At 35.8% G+C, this 21,256-nt stretch overlaps 1 protein-coding gene and 1 long non-coding RNA gene across 2 annotated transcripts; one reads left to right on the forward strand and one right to left on the reverse strand.

Annotated features, from left to right (window-relative positions):
* The first annotated feature begins 1,537 nt into the window (after window positions 1-1,537).
* Window positions 1,538-10,731, forward strand: LOC115434516 (protein snail homolog Sna-like). Its single transcript, XM_030156507.1, has 3 exons — window positions 1,538-1,803; window positions 7,910-8,509; window positions 10,553-10,731. Exons 1-3 carry the CDS (start codon window positions 1,725-1,727, stop codon window positions 10,729-10,731), a joined length of 858 nt encoding a protein of 285 aa, XP_030012367.1. The 5' UTR covers window positions 1,538-1,724.
* Window positions 6,448-20,917, reverse strand: LOC115434530 (uncharacterized). Its single transcript, XR_003937551.1, has 3 exons — window positions 20,646-20,917; window positions 20,126-20,130; window positions 6,448-6,459 (listed from the first exon to the last, which is right to left on the reverse strand). It is a non-coding gene; the product is annotated as an uncharacterized LOC115434530 (long non-coding RNA).
* Window positions 20,918-21,256: the final 339 nt, after the last annotated feature.

Here is a 21,256-nt window from a genome sequence, read left to right on the forward strand (position 1 = left end):
GTTTTTGTTTCCAACCTAACCACTTTTTGGATATATTTAGTGATTTTTCAGACCTGGTGTTATTGGAGACTTTTGGAGACTCTAATTTGAAAGCATGTATCATTCTTTGTCAAAAACAAATCATTGCCCTGAATATAAAACACTCCAACTGACATTCACAGTTTTCTGTATTGTCTCTGTTTGGTCCATTTAGATTGTTTTTTTTTTGTTTTGGTTAAATATTTTTGTTGAGAAATATGGCACATAAAAGACAGAAAATGAATCAATCACAAGAAAAGAATGGAAGTGATTTGAAGTTAGTGAAAAAGGGCTGCCATTACTGTAGAACTTAGAATAGCTCTTAAAGAATATTTGATCTTATCTATTTTTAAGACAACATCCCTGAGCCACTGAGTACTGGAGGGAGTCTTTGTGGAGGGAAGGAGAAGGTGCTGTCTTGCCAATAATCGAGTGAAAGTAATAACATCCAATTGGTTAAGGTTGGATCTGTTGTAATCTTCTGGACAACCAAATATGGCAATATGTGGAGAAGCACAGTGACTGAAAGCACTTTGGAAATAATGTCAAAATACTTTTGCCTAAATAACCTAAATAACTCCTCCAGTGTGTCTCTTTTGGGTCACTTTAGCCGGTCCCCAAGCCTGGATAAAGGAGGAGGGTTGTAATTGGGACATGGAAAAAAAAAAACAAGAATTGACAGAGTATAGTTCATTTGTAGTTCTTAACATATTTAAGGTGTTTTTATTCTCACTTTTTGTCTGTCCCACAATGTTATTCCAACTCTCCTACATTGTTCATTACAATTATATGCACGTTTTCGATTTTGTAAATTAGGTGATGATGTCATTTAGCAATTTCTAGAGAGTGACTTTAACTATGGAAGTAAATCTGTCATCAGATTTTGAAATATAAACTTCATTGAATTTCTAGAACTGAATTTTTTTGCTCTGAAATTAAGTAGCTAATTTTTTTTTTTTTTTGCACTGAAATTAACTATCTGATTTTTTTTTTTGGCTCTGAATTTAACTATGATCATAAATTTTGAATTAAAAAAATTCAGCTGCCAAAAATTCAGATACTTAATTTCAGTGCAAAAAAAAGTTTAGCTACTTAATTTCAGAGCAAAATATTCAGTGCTAGAAATTCATTGGCGTTTATAATTCAAAATCTGATGACACAGATTGACTTCCATATTTAATACTGTACTGTAGACACTAGGCATGACGGATATTCACTTCATCCATTTCTCCTCACCCTGAGGCGTCTGTCTTTGTGGAACAGGGTCAAACTGGACTCATCAGACCACATGACCCTTTTCTATTGCTTCACAGTCCAAAGAAGTCGGGGGGTGAGGGGGTTCTTTTTCTGCTGTTTGAAACTCCTGGGTATAAAGAGCAGACATTGAAAGTATGCGCCTAACACACGGCTGTTTAAAGCAGTGTGAAGTGCTTCCTGCCTCTATAGTGAACTTCTCTGTCCATTCATACACCTGTTTTGTTCGGGGAAACTGATTGACACTCAAACCCCGCCCCCTACACTTGTCCTTTCATTGTAATTGGTTGGACACTTGTATGTATTGAAATTCCCCCGCGCGACCCGGGGCTCACGCACCTGACCATCTCTGGGTCGGAGAATGAGACCGTGTCCGTGGGCAGACGGACACACACAGGCGGACGCCGCTGCTCGTCACCTGGATCAGAAAGCACCGAGGACTGCGAGAAAACATGCCCCGGTCCTTTTTAGTAAAGAAGCATCAAAGCGCCAAGAAACTGAGTTATGGAAGACAGAAGACGGACAGACAGGGTAAGACGGACTGTTAGAGGACACAAACATACAAAGGAGGGAGATCAGAGGATGGGACTGAAGCTTTGGAATGTGGGACCGGGTCTGGAATTGAACAATGCTTAGTATCCTCGTACCATGCCTGCTGAATGCCAAAATGTAAAATTCAAAAACCGACAGCTATTTTTGTCATAACTTTTTTCTTTCCCAAGTAATTTATCACAATTTATTATAATATTATCATCTGCAGAGTAAATCCAAAGGTTATTCAGATTCAGATTTAGAATACGTTATTAATCCCAGAGGAAATTGTACACACACATATATGTATGTGTGTGTGTGTGTGTGTGTGTGTGTGTGTGTGTATATATATATATATATATATAAACTCAGTATTATCATTGATAATATTTATTTTGTTGGTTTGTTGTTGTGTTTTGGGTTTTTTGTTTTGTTTTATGTGTTTAAGAGGTCTCTAGGTTTGTTGTATAATTTGTTTTTGTTTTTTTTGTATTGCACTATAAGACTGGATAAATTGAGTTTACTTTAAAAAATCTCAGGTAACTCGTTGCCTTAAAAATTTTGTGTAGTGAGTAATGAAAACTTGAGTGTATTAAACTTTAATGCTTGATTTGAATGGAATTGCTATTTTAAGTACACACTAAATGCCAAGTTCATTTAACTTAAAATTTGTTGCAATGTCAATTGCCTTGTGTATTTATTAACTTAGTATCTGCAGTTCATTCTAGTCAATTTTAAGTGTATTCGTATTAAATGGGTAATTATATGATCCACCATGCACAATTATGTAATTTAATATATTGTGGAACAACTGGGAATTGAAGCAGGAATAGGCCGATGTAATGATCATGCTGTAACTTTTCTTTTATTTTGACAATGCTTTGTCTTCTTACACTGAACTTACTAATGCTGAACAGGAAAGCGATTGTTCTGCCAATGGCTCTCACTCATGGTGCAGCTCTACAAAAATACAAAAACAAACACAAAAAGGCCAATAAACATTACCATACACACATTAAGTCCAAATTAACACTAACACCATAACCCCGCTGAACCCCTGCACAGAAAAAGAACACATTTTCAACAACATGCCCAATACCCACAATGCAATGTGGAGATAAAAAGGTGTTTTCATAACTAAAACTCAGTGATTTAAATCCTTTCAACTTAAACTTTTTCATACTTTCGACTATGTCTACAAATTAGTACAATACACAACATTTTATAGTAATGTAATAAAACTTAAATCATTTAAGTACATTGTAATTAAAGCATTTTAGTAAATACAAAGTCTGGGCTTACAGTGTGTGTCTGTGTGGTTCCTTATGTCTAAGTACATGTTTATGTAAATGTATAATTAAAAAAAAAAAACTCAGTTGGAACAAGCAATATGATAAAAGAAATTTACATGAATAAGTGTACAAAATATTATGTGTAATTATAATTACGCGGTTACAGTCCGAAAACCACCACAGGAATGATTTCCTGTGTCAGTCAGGGGTACATTTATTTAGATTAAATCAGTTAAATATTAGGAAAAGTAACTTTTTCAACAAAATATATCAACTGAACACAAATAGTTGTCTTCATCTACTGTCACTGATCAAACTCCATGGGTTTTACTGGGGAATCAATGTTGTAGAAGATGACGGTGTTTACACATTCACTACAGAGCCTCTGAACGTCCAAATGGGTCATATCTGATAACCATGAACAGATGACAAACTGTATTTTTACACCAATTGTTTGCAAAAAAAAAAAGCATCTGCTGCTCTAAATGTTAAATTTTTTAGAGCAGTAGATGCTTTTGGTCGATGGTGGTTGTTTGGGTGTTTATGGGTTAACATTCCTGTGATTACTCCAGAATTTTCTTGACTTTTTGTAAGAAGCCAAACTGCTTGTTTTATTGCTTATTTTACTGCTTTTACATTTAACTGTCATAGCATGTCACAATTTGTGTGCCAAGTTTAAAGCAATAGCCCAAATTAACCAACTCTCTGACTAAAAGTTTTATGCTTAAACTTTTCTCATGAACTACAAATTTCTGAACCTGCACTGCTTTAAATATTTGGGACAATTGATTTTATAATGGCTGCAGGCTTTTTTCAAGGCTTGGTGATGTTATATTTGTGTGGCCACAACAAAAAATGTAGTTTTGTGTTTTTAGCAGGTGCAAAATCCATCTAAAAAGTTCCAGTATTGTGTGGGGGTCCTTGAGAAAACCAGAAGGGCCCCATTAGGTATCCTCAAGTGTGGATGTAGCGGCTTTCTAGGATTCTATCAAACAGTCCCTCTGTCAACCTTTGTATTTGCTCCAATATGACCCTTAAAGCAAACTAGAGCCACCTCCATTCCATCCCATGTACTGATTAATTTCCATTTATTTTAGAATAGGGATGAAGGGCTGCTAACAGTACTGGAATCACATAAATTTTAGACACATGTGTAAAGTGTCTTTGGCGTTACAGTAATAGTACTCTTGTAAAATACCCAGGAATACCCAGGTCTCTGAGCACTGAACGTCTTCTATTGCTAGACCAGTGTTTTTCAACCTTGGGGTCGGGACCCCATGTGGGGTAGCCTGGAATTCAAATGGGGTCACCTGAAATTTCTAGTAATTGATTAAAAAAAAAACATTCTAATTAAAAATATGCAGTGAATCACAAACTCTGAAGCTGAAACTGAAGCACTGTGGTACTGTTTATCTTTCAAATGTTCATTGTGGTTGGTTTCAGATGCTGCCGCTCTTTCATAATTCATAGTTTTAGTTATTGTTTGTTCAGTATTAATTGTCAGCCTTGTAAATCCAAGCTGGACTGACTGTACATATCCTGACCAAGGAAAATAAAATTTTCACTTTGTGCAGTAATCTACACCTGGCTTTTCTGCCTCCATCCATAATAATATACATTATACAGCCTAAATGTCTTTTAAAATTAACGTTTATTTGCAAGACAGTATAGCAACCTGTTACATGATCAAAACAAATTAATTTTAGCAAAAAATTGTCTCCGTTTTGAATGTCTGGGGTTGCCAGAAATTTGTGATGTTAAAATGGGGTCACGAGCTAAAAAAGGTAGGGAACCACTGTTCTAGACATTGTAGGTAGGTTTCTGTTCTGGAACATAGTGGTTCTGCAGGTCATTGTGTTCCTGGTAGTTTCCCTTTTGATTCTTTTTTAATCTTTTGCTGTTAATTTGTGTGTTTTCTTTTCTTTGCATATTTTGTGACCCTGTTGATTATTTGCTATAAAACGTGATGATCTTGTGGTCATGCTTCCATAGTTTAGCTGTTTCAAGATCATTTCATCTGTCTGAAAGGAATTTTACAATATTTGACTTTTCACTGTTAGTTAAATTCCTTTTTTTGATCTATTTTACCCGAAGTAAAGAAGCTGCCTAATAATTCAGCGCACCTTAATGTAGGTGTTAACATTTTAGGCCATACTCTCTCCTATTATACAAATATATATCACCTGAGAATGACTAATTCTGTTTGTATGTTTGTATTTAACTATTTTAACATAACAAATATTTGTAATGTTTGTGGGAAAGCTTCACAGTCTGAAGCAGTGGATGACTTTCATCACAATTTTTTTTTTAATTCCCAAATTTCAAAGTGATAGCCTAATTATGCAGCAGCAATTTTGCCGTCTCTTTGTGAGTGCTGAACCCAAATGTCGCCTTTACCTCCATCCACCGAGTACACTCATTCTTTTAAACAATGCTGGTGGACTGTATAATTTTACATTATAGCTATCTGGCTCGTTTTCTTGCCAAATCTGTGAGAAACTGCTTTCGCTTGGTTGCTGCCTGGAATTCCCATTCCCACAGTGCACTTCATGACAAAATTTCCAAAAAGGCCCAAGTGACATTTCAGTTTGTTATGTAAACAAGCGGACTGTGTTTATGATGGAGTTATCATCAAAGTTGTTCACCGTGAGGGAAGTGATTTAGGTGCATAAGCACGGAAAGACTAAGGGATTGGTGATAATCAGTTGGGTTTTACAAATTTGAAAAAAAAATTTGCAATGAAAGTCTTACACTGCTTTAAGGAGTAAGTGATGGTTCCAATGTAGAAAAGTGAGCATATAAATATTCTCTGCCTTTTTGTCCTCACCTCTTCTGAGCTATACTCCATATTGTTTTATATTAATCCTGGTGTCATGTACGTCACAATAAGCGTCCGTTTGTAACAGTGGTTGGTTTTACCTAGAGTTTTGATGATATTAAGAAGAAAAGAAATATTAAAAAGTCATGTGTCATGTTTGGCCTCATAACAGACTGTACATCTGTAAATAGCTGTAAATAAACCTCACTTCTCATAAAACAATCATTTACTTAATGTTTGGTTTGATCGGGTGGCATCATAATTTGCTAGTCTAAGGGTAAGGATAGAATAGTTTCCAAAAAATGGTTGATTATCCAGGGAACTGAGCCACTTCATTCTAACAGAAGAGCCTCAGGCCTCCCAAGGTCTTTACATGGCTCAGCCAAGACTGAAATCTTGTGTCTTTAGTCAGAAAGTCATTGGCCTTGGTTTCCTGTGATGAACCAGCCTTTCACTAAAGTCATTAGAACCAAGTATGGCCAGTGCATAGTGCTCAGTGATTATTGCATATTCTGTTTTCTGTTCACCCTGTATTTTAAGGGGAAACTATTTTTTGGTTCCAGCTGTGAACAGATGTTACAGGTTCTGAACCAGTTTGTTTTTAGCTGAAATACTATTAACAGTTTAAATTGAAGTTTGCAAATCAGAACAGGAGCAGTGCCATGTTGGAAATGGTGCAACTGTGAGCAAACTTCGGTTTGCTTTCTTAGAGACAACAGCTTGCGTGATAGGCGACTCACAAGACAACAGCTTCAAGCACAGCTCAGTAGTGGTCGTAGTAAGCAAGTCTCAGTTTCAACTGTGAAGAGAAGACTTGGAGTTGCAGGTTTGATCAGTCCATAACACCTTCTTCCAGTCTTCAGTAGTCCACTGGCAGTGTTTCATGGCCCAGGCAAGCCTCTTTTTCTTATTCTGAAGTCTCAGCAATGGCTTTCTTGCTGCAACTGGACCCATCAAACCTGCAACTACCTTGAAAAGTAGTACTACAGACATTTCATGAAAATGCTTGCTTTTCACCCCTCCCTCGTTCTCCCTACCCCTCTTGAATTCAGCTTTCCAGTTTTGCACAGTTGATAAAGCTGGAGCATCATCCCCTATAGCAACCATGTCAGCATGAATGTCCTTGGGGGCTAACCCCTTTTTCTGCAGACATTTGATAAGACCACGGTGTCACGGATCGTTCACGAAATGTCTCTGGTACTACTTTTCAAAGTCCTAAATTATTTATCCAATGTGGGTTTATCTGGAAGGAAACCATGCAATTAGTATCAGGAGAGGTTGAATTTAATGTATGCCAAGTTTCATTGCTGTGGAATAACTCCTTCTTAGTCAGGCTACAAACTTTTCCGCCCCCCCTTGTATGTTAAATTGTCATAAAACAATATAATATATAAAAATAATGCAGCGTTTCTGCTGGTAAGGTTGCCACCACACCATACATTTCATACAAAAAAATCATCACCATCGCATTAGACTTATTATACATATGTATAATATATAATAGGCCAGGACAAATGTCCTGCCCCCTCAAATGAACGTTTGTGAAGCTTCAGGAGGTAGGGAAAAGGTAAAAGTGTTAAGTTTCACTTTCACTTCCGCAGTCCGTGCCACGTGGACCCATTGTGAGGTACACACATTGCACACCGCACCGCCTTGTACCAGCCCCTACGATGGAAACTGGTTCTATCGGTTGTAACTTTTTTCTACTGAATCGATTGAAAATTGGAAAACAGTTTTAAAAAATAGAGATTCTAAGCTACAAAATGAGTCCATGCAGTATATCCTAAGAATAACTTTGATTTTTATCAAACATGTTCACTTTCCCTTGACCTGACCCACATATATACACACATATTAAAATGCCCTATTAAACACAATTAGAACAGCAATTTATACAATATGTACTAGACAATATATTATCAGTATGATAAGTAAAGCAAACATACATAAATAAGTGCAAAAATATTGTTGAGTGTCATGTATGTGTGTTTTTCAGATCCCTCTTGCAGTGCTGATAAGGGTGCAATGTTACACATTGACATTCCCTTTCATCATCATCCTTCGACCCCAGGTTCACAACTTCAGCAGAAAATTCAGACTCTGTCCTTCTCCTCTTCGACTCCTTGGTCTCTCAGAGCAGGATGCCTGAATCTTCCAAGCAGCCCTCCTCTTTCCATGTTAGCCCCATCCCCAGAGCCTGAACCGGCGGAATCATACACCAAACTGAACCTGGAAAACCATCATGTCACAGGAAACGAGCCGAGGTCGGAGAGCCTCGTCCCCCGGCCCCTGCCTCTGTTCGCTCTCCTTCCTGGCGTTTGCCCCGGTAGCAGCAGTAGCAACCAGGATAGCTTTGAGTGTGTCGACTGTCAGAAGGAGTACTTGAGCTTCTCTGGTCTGGCCAAACACAAACAGCTCCAGTGTGAATGGAGTAGCAAGAAGTACTTCAGCTGTAAGTACTGTGAGAAGGAATATGTGAGTCTGGGGGCACTCAAGATGCACATTAGGACGCACACACTGCCCTGCGTGTGTAAGTTGTGTGGAAAGGCATTCTCCAGGCCGTGGCTACTTCAGGGACATATAAGAACACATACAGGTCAGTCACACACAGTCACACACACACATGTTCTCAGTCCTGTTTAGACTGTACAGTAACATCTGTCCTGGGATATATGAGCCCAGGGGGTCCAGTTCTTAGCCATCAAAATGCATCTTGATTTGTCTTCTTTGATTGGATCCTCCTTTTGGGCTTGATATCCAAATAAACAAGGTCATCCTTCGCTTTAAACATAGCAGAATCTTTCTTTTCAAGTTCAACAGGCTTTTAAGGTGGAGTGTTTTCTTGACAGTGCTGTGAATCAATGCACTTTAAGGAAAGATGTGACATGGCTTCTCATTGTTTTTATTGGATCCATTCATGACATGAAGCCTTGAAAAGACCTTCAAAAGCTTTGGATATGAATATGCTCTGAGTGACACAAGGCACTAGAGCAGACCTGATTTGCCAGGACAGATGTTAAAGCCAGGTCTGAACAGGGATTGAACAGTGGACAGTTTTCCATGTATTTCTGAGGAAACATTATATTAGGTTTCATAGACTGTTATTAACAAATATATTAAATTTATTTGTTCATAAATAAATAAGAAATTACAAATACATTTTTAAAAAATTACAATAAATTACAAATAAATTACATAAAGACCTAAACAACCGTGGGTGACCAAAAACATCCACTGATCTGAAATGTTTAAAACCTGTTGATCCTCAAATCTTGTCACTCCATGTAAATAATTGGTGTAAAATACAGTTTGTCATCTTTTCATGGTCATCAGATATGACCTATTTGGATATTCAGAGGCTCCATAGTGAACAAATAAACACTCTCATCTTCTACAACATTGATTCACCAGTAAAACCCATGGAGTTGGATCAATGACAGTGGATGGAGACATTTAGTTTGTATTCAGTTAATGATATATTTTGTTGAAAAAGTTACTTTTTCATAATATCTTTCTGATTTGATCTAATAAATGTACCTCTGAACGACACGGGAAATCATTCTGCACAATGATTTGCAGCTGCATAATTATAATTACACACAATATTTTGAAGTCACTTTTTCTTCAGTTTTCTCTGTTTTGATCTAATAATCTTTGAATTTACTTTGAGTTTTAATGAACGTCAGTTAATAAAATATGAAAATACCTGATTTTCACAAAAAAATGCAAAATCCAGAGGATGATATATAATAAATGGTGATAAATCACTTTGGTAAGATTTGATTTAGAGAAAAATTCATTCAAAAGTTGACACGAAAGTAGTTCTGGGTCTTTAAGGGTTTAGGAAAAAGTGCATTCCCAAAACATTTAGTCACAATTGTATTTCCAACTATGCACAGTGGTTAAAAGTGTTGCTTAATTCTAGATTAAATCAGGCACTCGCTTCCACGTTTCAATAGAAAGTTCCAAAAAATGTGGGTCCTTTTTTGGAGCACATTCCAGAAATTAAGTGTAGCCCGATAATATCCCTCACATTAGTTAGTTACATAACACAAATCATTGAATATTTATGGCAGATACATTTAAAATTACTTAATCTACATTTGTATTACTGTGTCTGTTATACATCTGTTGTGTATTTGTTTGTGTACAAATATGTGAATGGAAGTCTCAAAATTTCAATAAAAAGATTTTGATTAAAAAAATTCAAAAGCATCAAATTAGAAGAATAATAGTCATGTGTTCACCCAAAAAACATTGCATTCCATTTTCATTTTCTTAAAGTTGCAGGAGGAGTCAAAATAAAAAAAATGGTTGGCCTGTCTCTGTCCTGCTACAGCTCTCATTTCTTGGTACAACTCAAAAAAACTCTGTGGAGCCACAGAGAGGGGCAGTAGATTGACATCTGACTGAATTAACATCAGTAACTACAGCTGTCAATCACATACTTAACCCCTCCCCCTTACCTGTCTGAAAACACCTGCCATCAGGGGGAGACAATACGCAGCAAAAACAGTCCAGAATCAGGAGATTCTTTCCTCCTATCAGACCAGTTCTATTACAATGTGCCAAAACCCTATCGACCATTCCAGATGTAGTGTGTAGTTGTGACAGACATATGTTTGTGTATATGATGCAGGAGAGAAGCCATTCTCATGCCTTCACTGTAGCCGAGCCTTCGCCGATCGCTCCAACCTTCGAGCTCATCTCCAAACACACTCTGAAGTCAAGAAATACCAGTGTGGCAGCTGCTTCAAAACCTTCTCCCGGATCTCACTGTTGGCTAAACACCAGGAGACCGGCTGCCCACTGTCCTGACCGTCCCACGCCGCTGTCCTACACTGGTCTCAGGACTATATTTGTGGGTAAAGAGAGGGAGTCTCTGTGAGCCATCCCAGTCTTTGCATCACTTTGTGCTTGTATCACAGAAGCTGCTGTCTGAGCAGTGCAGCAGTATCATCATTTTACAGCAGTGTGCATCAACTTGTAACTTTTACCTGTGTGTACAACTTCACATGTATGTTATTAGAATGTGTTTACAGCGTTGCACGATGAATGTCACATCTCAGTCAGTATTAAAGTAACACTTTAAATGTACGCTGACTCTGTTTACAGAACTGACATTATCCATACCCTTAGTTATGTAAGATGTAGAGCTGCAGCTATCAGTTATTTTCTTTAATTCAATTATACAATTATTTGAATCGGCAAAAAAATAGTAAAAATGCAAATGTGACATGTCTGAAAATGAACAAAAAAAATTTTTTCCTTTATATCAGAACCAGCGGAAACAACAACCACAAAAAGTATAGAAGTAAAAGCATATATAAAAAATATCTAAAAAGAAATAACAACAATATAAAAGTATATTAAAAATATCTATAGAAATAAACAACAAACAAGTCAAATGACATCTACAAACAACATGTGCACTGTAGTCTTCAATGCATTTGGATCCAAATGACTAACAATTTAACATGGAACAAACATACAACTGAAAGAATAAAGACAAATATTTGTTGCTTGTGTGAAAGCTTCAAAGTTTAAAGGAGTAAATGATGCTTCCAATGTAGAAGAGTGAACATATAGACATTTTCTGCCTATTTGTCCTCGTTTCTTCTGAGCTACACTCCATGTTGTTTGTGTTGATCCTGGCATCATGTGAGTCACAATAAGTGTCTGTGTGAAACACAACAGTGGAACCAATGTTTTGCAGCAGTGAAATTAAGGAAACAAAGCTTTGATTTTAGGAAAATTGTAATCAAATATGTTTTTTTATCTATTCAGGTCAGTTAGTCAATTAATCATTTCAGATTTAGTGACATGTCTCAGTCTTGACACTCTTCTGCTGTCATAAATTTTTATCCCATGTTTCTGATCTAGTCTGGGATGCTCATTTTAATGAAATATGCAAGATTTATTTTTGTTTAATATATTGCATCATGGGATGTAGCATATTATGTGCATTCATGCAGCAGCTCTTCTCTCTTTACTTATCCCAAGCATGAGTTGCACTCATGTAGTTCAGTTGCTGATCAGATTTATTTATTTTTATTTTATTTTACCTTTATTTAATCATGAAGTCCCTTTGAGAGTAGGAACCTCTTTTGCAAGGGAGACCTGATGGGAATAAGATAAAGATTGGTTGTATTCTCTGCATTTCTATGACTTGATGATGTCCTTTTTGAGCTTCCCACCCTTTATGTGACAGCAGAGGAAAACGTCCTCCATGTCAATAACGGTCTATTGTGTTTACATTCTGTCATTCACAGTGAGAGAACAGCACTGCAAATGTCCGCTAGATTTATGTAACAGGTTTTGTTTTCAACATTGAGCATCAAAATATATCAGAAGGTGTACATTAGTTTTTATGGAGGGTGTGTGTGAAGGCTGTGCTACAAAGTTATAAAAAAATATTTCTATTGCAAAAATCATGTAGATAACTTTGTTTATTTTATTTTATTTCAACCCGTTACATTTCCCATAAGATTTAATAGTATAAATCAGTGGGTTGTACTAAATTCACTAATTATTTCCAGTGCTTGTCTCTAGTTTCAAAGTTTGTTTCTAGTTTTTGGGTCGTTGATGTGAGTTCTGACTGTAGAACTTTGGTTTAAGGCTGATTTTATGATAAGATAAAACATTGCTTAATTTGTAGATTTTTTCAGTTTCTTTGTATGAATTTGACGTAATGAAAGTTAGTGTACAAAAGCCAGGGTCTGATCTGAGGCAAAATGACACAAACAATGGTTATTTGAGTTTACAAACCACAAATTGATTGGAACACAATAAACACTTGTTTTATCAGGCAGTGTAAAAAGATTTATATCATGATAATCGTTATTGCAACATACAAATGTATTATAAAGGTGCTAATTATTAGTTTAGATCAGAGTTAGCACCAGTTAACAGTGTCAGAAAATAAAACACAGCACTTATAGTGTTTTATGGTGTTCTTTATTCTAAATAGAAATGGAGAAATTATGTTACATGTTGCCTATCTGTAATTTAAATTACAAGCGTAAGTCTGTCTCTTTTCTGTGCCAAATGAAAGTCTAATACACAGATACTTTGAAGAAAACAATCAAAGCAAGACAACAAAAAAACCCTCAAAACCTGCTGTGTTGTCAAACTGATCAGAATACATAGACGTATAATAGTATTTTGAGTAAATACAAGTTTAAATTAAACTACACCACCAGAACTCTCACCCTTATCAGAACACTGGTGGAATATTTACTTTCACATCCAGACAGTGATAGATGTCCTAAAGTCTTTAAAAAGAGGTTAGAGAAACAAAAAATGTGGTGAATGTCAGTCAAACCACTGTGCTTTATATTTTTGTATGAAAATTTGTTTAAAGGATGTATTATATGTGTGTTTTGCTTTGATAACAATAAATTTCTGTCTTTTTTATGTGCTTGTTTTATTGCATGTTATGGTAGTGTAATAAAATGAGGCAGCATATGATGTGTAGAAATGGGAAGTCATCTTTTCACCAGAAATGATAAATTCATGCAAAAGATAGTGAAAAACCTAATTTCTCATAAATTATGGTGTACATTTGTGTGTGTGTGTGTGTGTGTGTGTGTGTGTGTGTGTGTGTGTGTGGGGGGGGGGGGGGGGTATGCTCTTGCATTGTGTTTTTTTATTCAAACAAGAGGATCCACACTGTTGAGGGGAACACCTGCTTAATATACAGTCTTGGGAATGACGCAAGTTGTCTTTTCAAATTTTCTTCCTTAAAATGTCCTCACTAGGTTTAAAAAAAATAATTCATGTGTTTCTGAGATACACTGAGGAACAATTAAAAGCATTATATAAGTTAAGACAGTTATTGACAAATCACATTTAACCCATAAAGACCCAAACATCCACCGCCAACCAAAACCATCTACTAATCTTATGATGATTTATAACTGTTGATCCACTAATCCTATCAATATGTGTAAATAATTGATGTACAATACAGTTTGTCATCTTTTCATGGTCATCAGATATGATCCATTTGGACGTTCAGAGACTCTGTAGTGAACACAGGAACACACACATGGTTTATAGTCAGTTCATGATATATTTGGTTGAAAAAGTCACTTTTTCCCCCCAAAATTTCTCATTTTATCTCATAACCTTTGAATTTACTCTGAGATTTTATGAACATCTGCACAATCAGTAAATTAAATATAGGAAAATACATGATTTTCACAGAAAAATGCAAATTACAGAGAATAATATTATAGAAAGTGGTGCAAGGCCACCCCTCACATGTATTGTAGTTTATTTTGGCATTGATCCAGCTAATGTCATCATGTCTATGCATGTGCTAATGTCAGCAAATCAATTGCCTCTATATGCCAAGTCTGAAGTAAATTGAAACAAAATGTATGTTTTTATAGACATTTGAAATTCTGCCCATTATAAATAAATGGGGGGAAAAGATTTTAAAAATCCATGTAAAAATTTTTTAACTTTGACCTACTGTTCCCAAAATGTAATCAGATCTGTTCTGTTTCACTGGCAATCTATAAACCCAATTTGGTATGAATTCAAGGAAAGGAAAGGCAAGACAGATTTATTTGTATAGCACAATTCATACACAGGGCAATTCACAGTGCTTTACAAAAATGGAAAAGAGACAAATTATAAACACACAATTACAATTAAAACATAATCAATAAAACATATATAATGATCAATTAAAACAAAGTAAAAGAAAGAGTGCAGATAGAACCCTTTCAGCTGTTCTATGCACAGTTGAACACAACTGTTTTCAGCCTGGACTTAAACATTGTCACAGTAGAGGCCTGTCTCACGTCCTCAGGAAGACTGTGCCAGAGTTTAGCTGCATGGAACTGAAATGCAGCTTCACTCTGTTTAGTCCTGACTCTGGGCACCAGCAAAAGACCAGTCCCTGAGGTTCTCAGGGTCCGAGATGGTTCATATGGGACCAACATGTCACATTTGTACTTTGGTGCTAGACCATGGAGAGACTTATAAATGAGCAGAGCTGTTTTAAAGTCTATTCTCTGAGTGACAGAGTGTTAACAAATGAAGAAACAAAACAAATCAAAAACAATACCCCTTATAGTGATGAATTACTAAAGAAAAGTTAAATAGAGAGACTTCATTTGGGAACTGCCACAAAAGTAGCACTGGGTCTTTATGGGTTAAACTAAAACTGAATATGAATAGAAATTAAGTAATTTTATTTCCCCTTCTTTATTGTTTTGAGAGACCATTGATTAGTCTAATACATATGATAGTATAACAATAATAATTTGGAAATAGTGACAAAATAGTTATGTGTCTTTAAGGGGTTAAGGAAAGAATGCATTTGTGTCTTCTTCTGGCCATGAACGTTTGTATATTAATTATTATACATGATGATTTGAAGGCACTAAAAGGACTAAAAAACACCACACAGACAGGAAACACTACAAATCCTCCAGGAATAAGCCAAAGGTGACTGGGGAGGAAAATGTTATTTGACAGGACAGAAATCCTCTGGCTCTGCGCATTAGCAGCCAACGCTAAAGAACAGAATGATTCATGTAATTACTGGAGGTTGTGTTTTTTTTTTTTCTGCAGTAGATACAGATACTTTTTTAAAAAAAATCTTTTTTGAGCAATGTAACAGTACATACAAAGGAACAGAATTACAGTGCATTCATTATACATTGCCTTTTATATCATTTTCCCCCATGCCCAAACCAACCCCAAGGCCCTCTGAGAAGGGGCAACAGGAATAAGAACATTATAACATAGTCATAGAGCAGTAGAAAATCAAATAAATACAAGCAGTAACAAATCTGTGATGTACAAGAATATTAACTGAGCTAATGGAAATGGAAGAAAATAAAAATAAATAGATAGATAGATAGATAGATAGATAGATAGATAGATAGATAGATAGATAGATAGATAGATAGATAGATAGATAGATAGATAGATAGATAGATAGATAGATAGATAGATAGATAGATAGATAGATAGATAGATAGATAGATAGATAGATAGATAAAGTCATAGCTTGTAGATACCTGTGCCTACTTTAAAATATTGGACATTACATAGATGTATCAAATGTGACAATAATTGGTGGACAGAATGAATTACAGATACAGATACTTGACTTACTGTCACCAATGCTAATGCTCCCAAAACTTTCCCTGCCCTACACCTGTAGTGTGGATCTGAGCACCTGTTGTTTGCCCACTAGCATGGCTCTTTTATGATGTAATGGAATGCTATGATTAGTAACTGTCTCTGGAACAAGGTCTAAATATTACCAACCAGTCATCCAGGTTCATTTTCAGTCCACACAGATGCTCCTCTGACTCCTATAAATACATGGAAAGCTGTTATATTAGGCATGAGGGCAGCGCGCCGTCATACGCTGTGTCAGTAATACAAGACTGTGCACCACATTTAGCTGGTGTCAAGACCTGCAACCTATTATTACATTACAATATTAGGCCAACACATACAGTAAATGTGTTTGTGTGTGTGTGTGTGTGCGCGTGCGCGCCCGCGTGCGTGTGTGTGTTGGGGAGGGGGTCAACAGACACAATGGCAATCAGATTATGCCGGTATTTTCCACAGTGAGTGAGTGTTTCCATACGTGTCATCTCCACAGGCCCCTGATACCCTGCAAATGACATGGTGTTACACTTGTTACCCAGACATCTGCCAACATTTGAAACAGGGTGTGTATCGTTGTTTGTGTGTGTGTGATAATTACGGCTGAAGGAGGGAGAAGGTCAGATGCAGCGCTGAAGTCAGATGAGGGGAAGTACAAGGAACATTCAGCATATGTTTAAGGCCGCTTTAAAACCTGGAACATTTAACAGATGACACAGCATGCTACACAGAGCACTTGAACTTCTAACAGGTGATTTTCTTTTTCAGTCTTATGGGAATAAGTAAAATAAAATACAAATGAAAGAAATGCACAAGGTTACAAATAAAATCATCCTTCAGAAATAGGAGCTGATCATCTTATTACCCACATCAGTGAATCGGAGGTAAATCTCTATCGACCCTGTACATGTCAGAGTGAAGAGACCACCACTGAGACCACTGAGGACTGGTTCATCCCTGATGCCCAGAACACTTTTGGACACAGTTAATGGAAGGTTTCTCTATACCTCAGTCAGATTTGAACCTGCAATTATGTCTGTAACTCTGTATTTTGGAGCTTGAATCAGGTTCTCTACAGTAATCCTGACCCATGTGGTTCAATCAATCAATCAATCAAGCAAGCAAGCAAGCAAGTTTTTTTTTTTTTAAATAGTGTCAAATCATTAACAAATGTTATCTCATGCCATTTTACATGTAGGGCTGGTCTGAACAAGCTCTAGATCAGGGGTGTCAAACTCATCATAGTTCAGGGGGCCACATTCAGCCCAATCTGATCTCAAGTGGGCCGGACCAGTGAAATAATAACAGTGAAAAAAGTAAAATTATATTATGATCAGGTTTACATCTATAAAGTTCCCTTAAAAATCCAAATAACATGAACAATTTGAACTGTCTTAAGAAAAACAAGTGCAATTTTAACAACATTCTGCCTCGGTTTATCAGTTTATCATTTACACATGTGCATTACAATCGCACAAAACATTTAGTAACAGGCAGAATGTTGGTAAAATTGCATTTACTTCTCTTAAGACATTTCTGTTTGTTCATATTTGTTCAGGTTATTCACAATTTTGTAAAAGTATAGTTTGGTAATGTAAACAGTTTCATGTAATTTTACTTTTTTTACACCAAAAAAAGAAAGAGAAAATTTGGGGTTGTCATTATTTATAGGTTATTATGATAATATTTTACTGGTCTGACCCACTTGAAATCTAATTGGACTGTATATGGAACCTGAATTAAAATGATTTTGACACCACTGATTGTTAATATCTTCAGTGTAATTTTTGCATTTCACAAATTCATCCCACTGGCCAGATTGGACCCTTTGGCGGGCCTCATGTTTGACACCTGTGCTCTAGATGAATGATGTTCAGTTTAGGTTTCCACTTCTGCTCTTTACACACCAAATTATATAGCTGAAACAATTAATCAATTAATTGACTCGAATTTATTACAGAAATTATTCAATTACAATATTCCTAAATCAAAGCTTCCTTAATTTCGCCGCCACTTAATATTGGCTCCTCTGTTGTGTTTCACAAGGACGCCATTTGGGACACATATGACACCAGGATCAACACAAAGTCATAGGTTAGTTCCATCTTAAGTTGTTAGTAATTATAGCATTTCAACCTAAAAAAAAATATGCTAACTTAAAATCTAAAATCACAGAACAGTTTGTTGGAAATCCTGCTGAAGGCTGGCAGAGCTCTTCTCATCAGATGTACTGATCACTCTCAGATGGCGATATGATGGGACAAATAGGCACTAAAAACCCAGAATATGAACAGAGAACTGAGACATCTCTTACATCTATCAATAACAGTTCGCTCAACAATTTTCAACAAGTGAAATGCCTAAATCATTATGAGCAGAAGAACCCAAAACAGATTTGAGCTATGAGTGGAGAATGGAAGCATAAGCAACTGCAAATAAAAAGTAGAGCTGAAACGATTAATCACTTTAAAAAAATTATATGATTACAATTTTCCAGAATCAAAGCTTTCTTTCCTTAATTTTGCTACAGTTAAATATTGGTTCCACTGTTGTGTTTTACACGGACACTTATTGTGATGCACATGACGCCAGGATCAACACAAACGACATGGTGTAGCTCAGAAGAGACGAGGACAAAGAGGCAGAAAATGTCTAGATGTTCACTTTACTTCATTCATCACTTATTCCTTTAAACTTTGAAACTTTTCCACAAAGATTTTTTTCAGATGTATGTTAGTTCCATGTTCAGTTGTTCGTAAGATGAATCCAAATGCGTTGAAGACTGCAGCGCACATATTGTTTGTAAATGTTATTAGACTTGTTTGTTGTTGTTCATATCTATAGATATTTTTTACAGATACTGTTATACAGTTGTTATTGTTGCTATTTCTGTATAGATGTTGCTTGTTTTATGTATCCTTTTACTTTTGTACTTTTTGTGGTTGTTGTTTCAGCTGGCTCTGGGATGAAGGACAAGTTGTCATTTTCAGACATGTCTGTTTCCCATTTTTACTACTTTTTTTCGGCCATTCACATAATTGTTTAATTGACGAAAATGATAGATTACAAAAATAATCGATAGCTGCAGTTCTGCTGAAGTACAATGAGATTCTTTGAACTTTTAAATTTTTTTTTAGCATCCAGCTATATAAAGTAGAAATCAAATCCATTTTTCCTTGAAGAATAGTGTTTCAATAATTTTCTTTTTTTTTTTTCCACACATTTGTTGACAAACTGGCTGTTATCACCTGTTTCAAATCAAACTGTTATTTGATTATTTTAAAGTAGTTGTTTCACTTTTTTTTTTTTTTTTTTTAACTTTAATTTGTTGCACCATTGGGTACATTTTAATATCACTGCTTCTTCACACCAACTATTGCAGTATAGAGTGTTATTTTCAGTTTAAAACAGGACATTTTATGTGGTAGTGGATGTTTTTCTCCATAAATATATTGTGTAAAACCTTAAACCCTCTCCTGGTTATCATCAAAAATATTGAGCACTAATCATTTATTAATTTGATGTGAGATATTTAAGCACTCTAAATACATTTGTGGTTAAAAATGGTGGTTAAAAGTTTTGGGAATGGCAAGTTATGCTATTTCCAAATTTGCTTAATTTTATTTATTTATTTATTTATTTTGTATGTTTGGTTTTTTTCATTTGTTTCAGGGGTACAATGAAGGACAATTAGAAGCAATATATAGATCAGGCGTGGACAACCTGTGGCTCTGGGGGCATCATTTGGCTCTTGGGCCCTTTTTAAGTGGCTCCATGTGGCTTTGTCAAAAAATATATAGAAATCAATAACAGTTTTTCTTCACATATTTTGCTATTATTGTTCAAAACCATAGAATCATTATAATGTTACATTGTTGTAAAATGTAGATTATACTCTAAATGACTCAAAAAATGATATTAGTATTACTAGTAAAAGTAGACTACTTTTTTCCATTGCAAAGAAAGCCTTCACTTACAAGTAAGTTTTTGCTGCACAACACAACAATAACAAATGTCATCATTTTCCTTATTGTAGTTCTGTAATTTCTTTGTAGTTCTGTGTGTAATACACTGAAACTTTGCCTCTGTAATGCACTTAAACTTTGATTTATTCACTACATATGCTACAGATGCTAAAAAAAAAAAAGCATGGGGCAGAAAAGGTGGATCTTGAACTCTATCTGTGCACTCGCTGTGGAAAAGCAGCTCAGTGAGGTTGGAACAGGTGCTCTATTCTATGCCAAATCAAACTGTTAAGCCCCACCTCTTTTTCCACCATCACCATCGTGGCTGGGTGTGTGTGATCAGAGTCATTTCTGTGGACCAACTGTAAACTTTAACCTTTAACCTGATTCTGCCAAATTACAAAACAAACTACAAGTCACTGGTATTTAATTTGGTGTGCTCAGTCATGAAAACATGCTTTCAAATTACTGACAAACTCAGTTGAATTTCATTGTTTGTCATCGAACAAGAGCAGAAAACATCCAATAAAAGTCCAGGCATGAAGATATTTACATGACCACAATGATCCTGCCTCTTTTTCACTTGAATTGGCTTCTACATTTAGATTAGTAAAATCCTTTTATTACAAAATTCTACAAAACATTCTATGATAGCTTAAATAGTGTTTGACAAAACCTCACACAGGGCAACAGCTGAAAAACCCAGACATCGTCCTCATCCCCAGCAGAACTGTCACTGCAAGTGTTTCACATGTTATTTCTATGTTTAAAAGAATGCATATTAAATCAGGCTTAAGGCAGACTTTGGATTTCCACATATAGTCTCTCACATTGCTTTTACAAAATTCACCTCAGGTCTGACAGTGACAGTCCAACACAGGAAAAGGCATTTAACCCTTAAAGACCCACAACTACTTTTGTCACAACTTCCAATACCTTTTTTGTCTTTCCCCAGTGATTGATCACCATTTATTAAGATATTATCTTCTGCAGTTTGAATTTTTCAGTGTAAATCATGTATTTTCTTAGATTTAATTCAATGATCATGTAGCTGTTCATAAAAGTTCAGAGTAAATTCAAAGGTTATCAGATTGAATTAGAAAAAAATTAGGAACAAGTCAGTTTTTCAACAAACTATATCATTAACTGAACATAAAAACATGTGTGTCCAATCACTGTTATTTCTCAGACTCAATGGATTTTACTGGTGAATTAATGTTGTAGAAGATGAGGGTGTT

The sequence above is a fragment of the Sphaeramia orbicularis genome, chromosome 15 (assembly GCF_902148855.1).
Source record: "Sphaeramia orbicularis chromosome 15, fSphaOr1.1, whole genome shotgun sequence".
Classification (NCBI taxonomy): Eukaryota; Metazoa; Chordata; class Actinopteri; order Kurtiformes; family Apogonidae; genus Sphaeramia; species Sphaeramia orbicularis.

Excerpts from the sequence above, each read along its gene's own strand:
- LOC115434516 (XM_030156507.1), top strand. The coding sequence starts at position 1,725 with ATGCCCCGGTCCTTTTTAGTAAAGAAGCATCAAAGCGCCAAGAAACTG. Across the intron at positions 1,804-7,909 it reads ACAGAAGACGGACAGACAGG|ATCCCTCTTGCAGTGCTGAT; the intron begins GTAAGACGGACT and ends TGTGTTTTTCAG. Across the intron at positions 8,510-10,552 it reads ACATATAAGAACACATACAG|GAGAGAAGCCATTCTCATGC; the intron begins GTCAGTCACACA and ends TATATGATGCAG.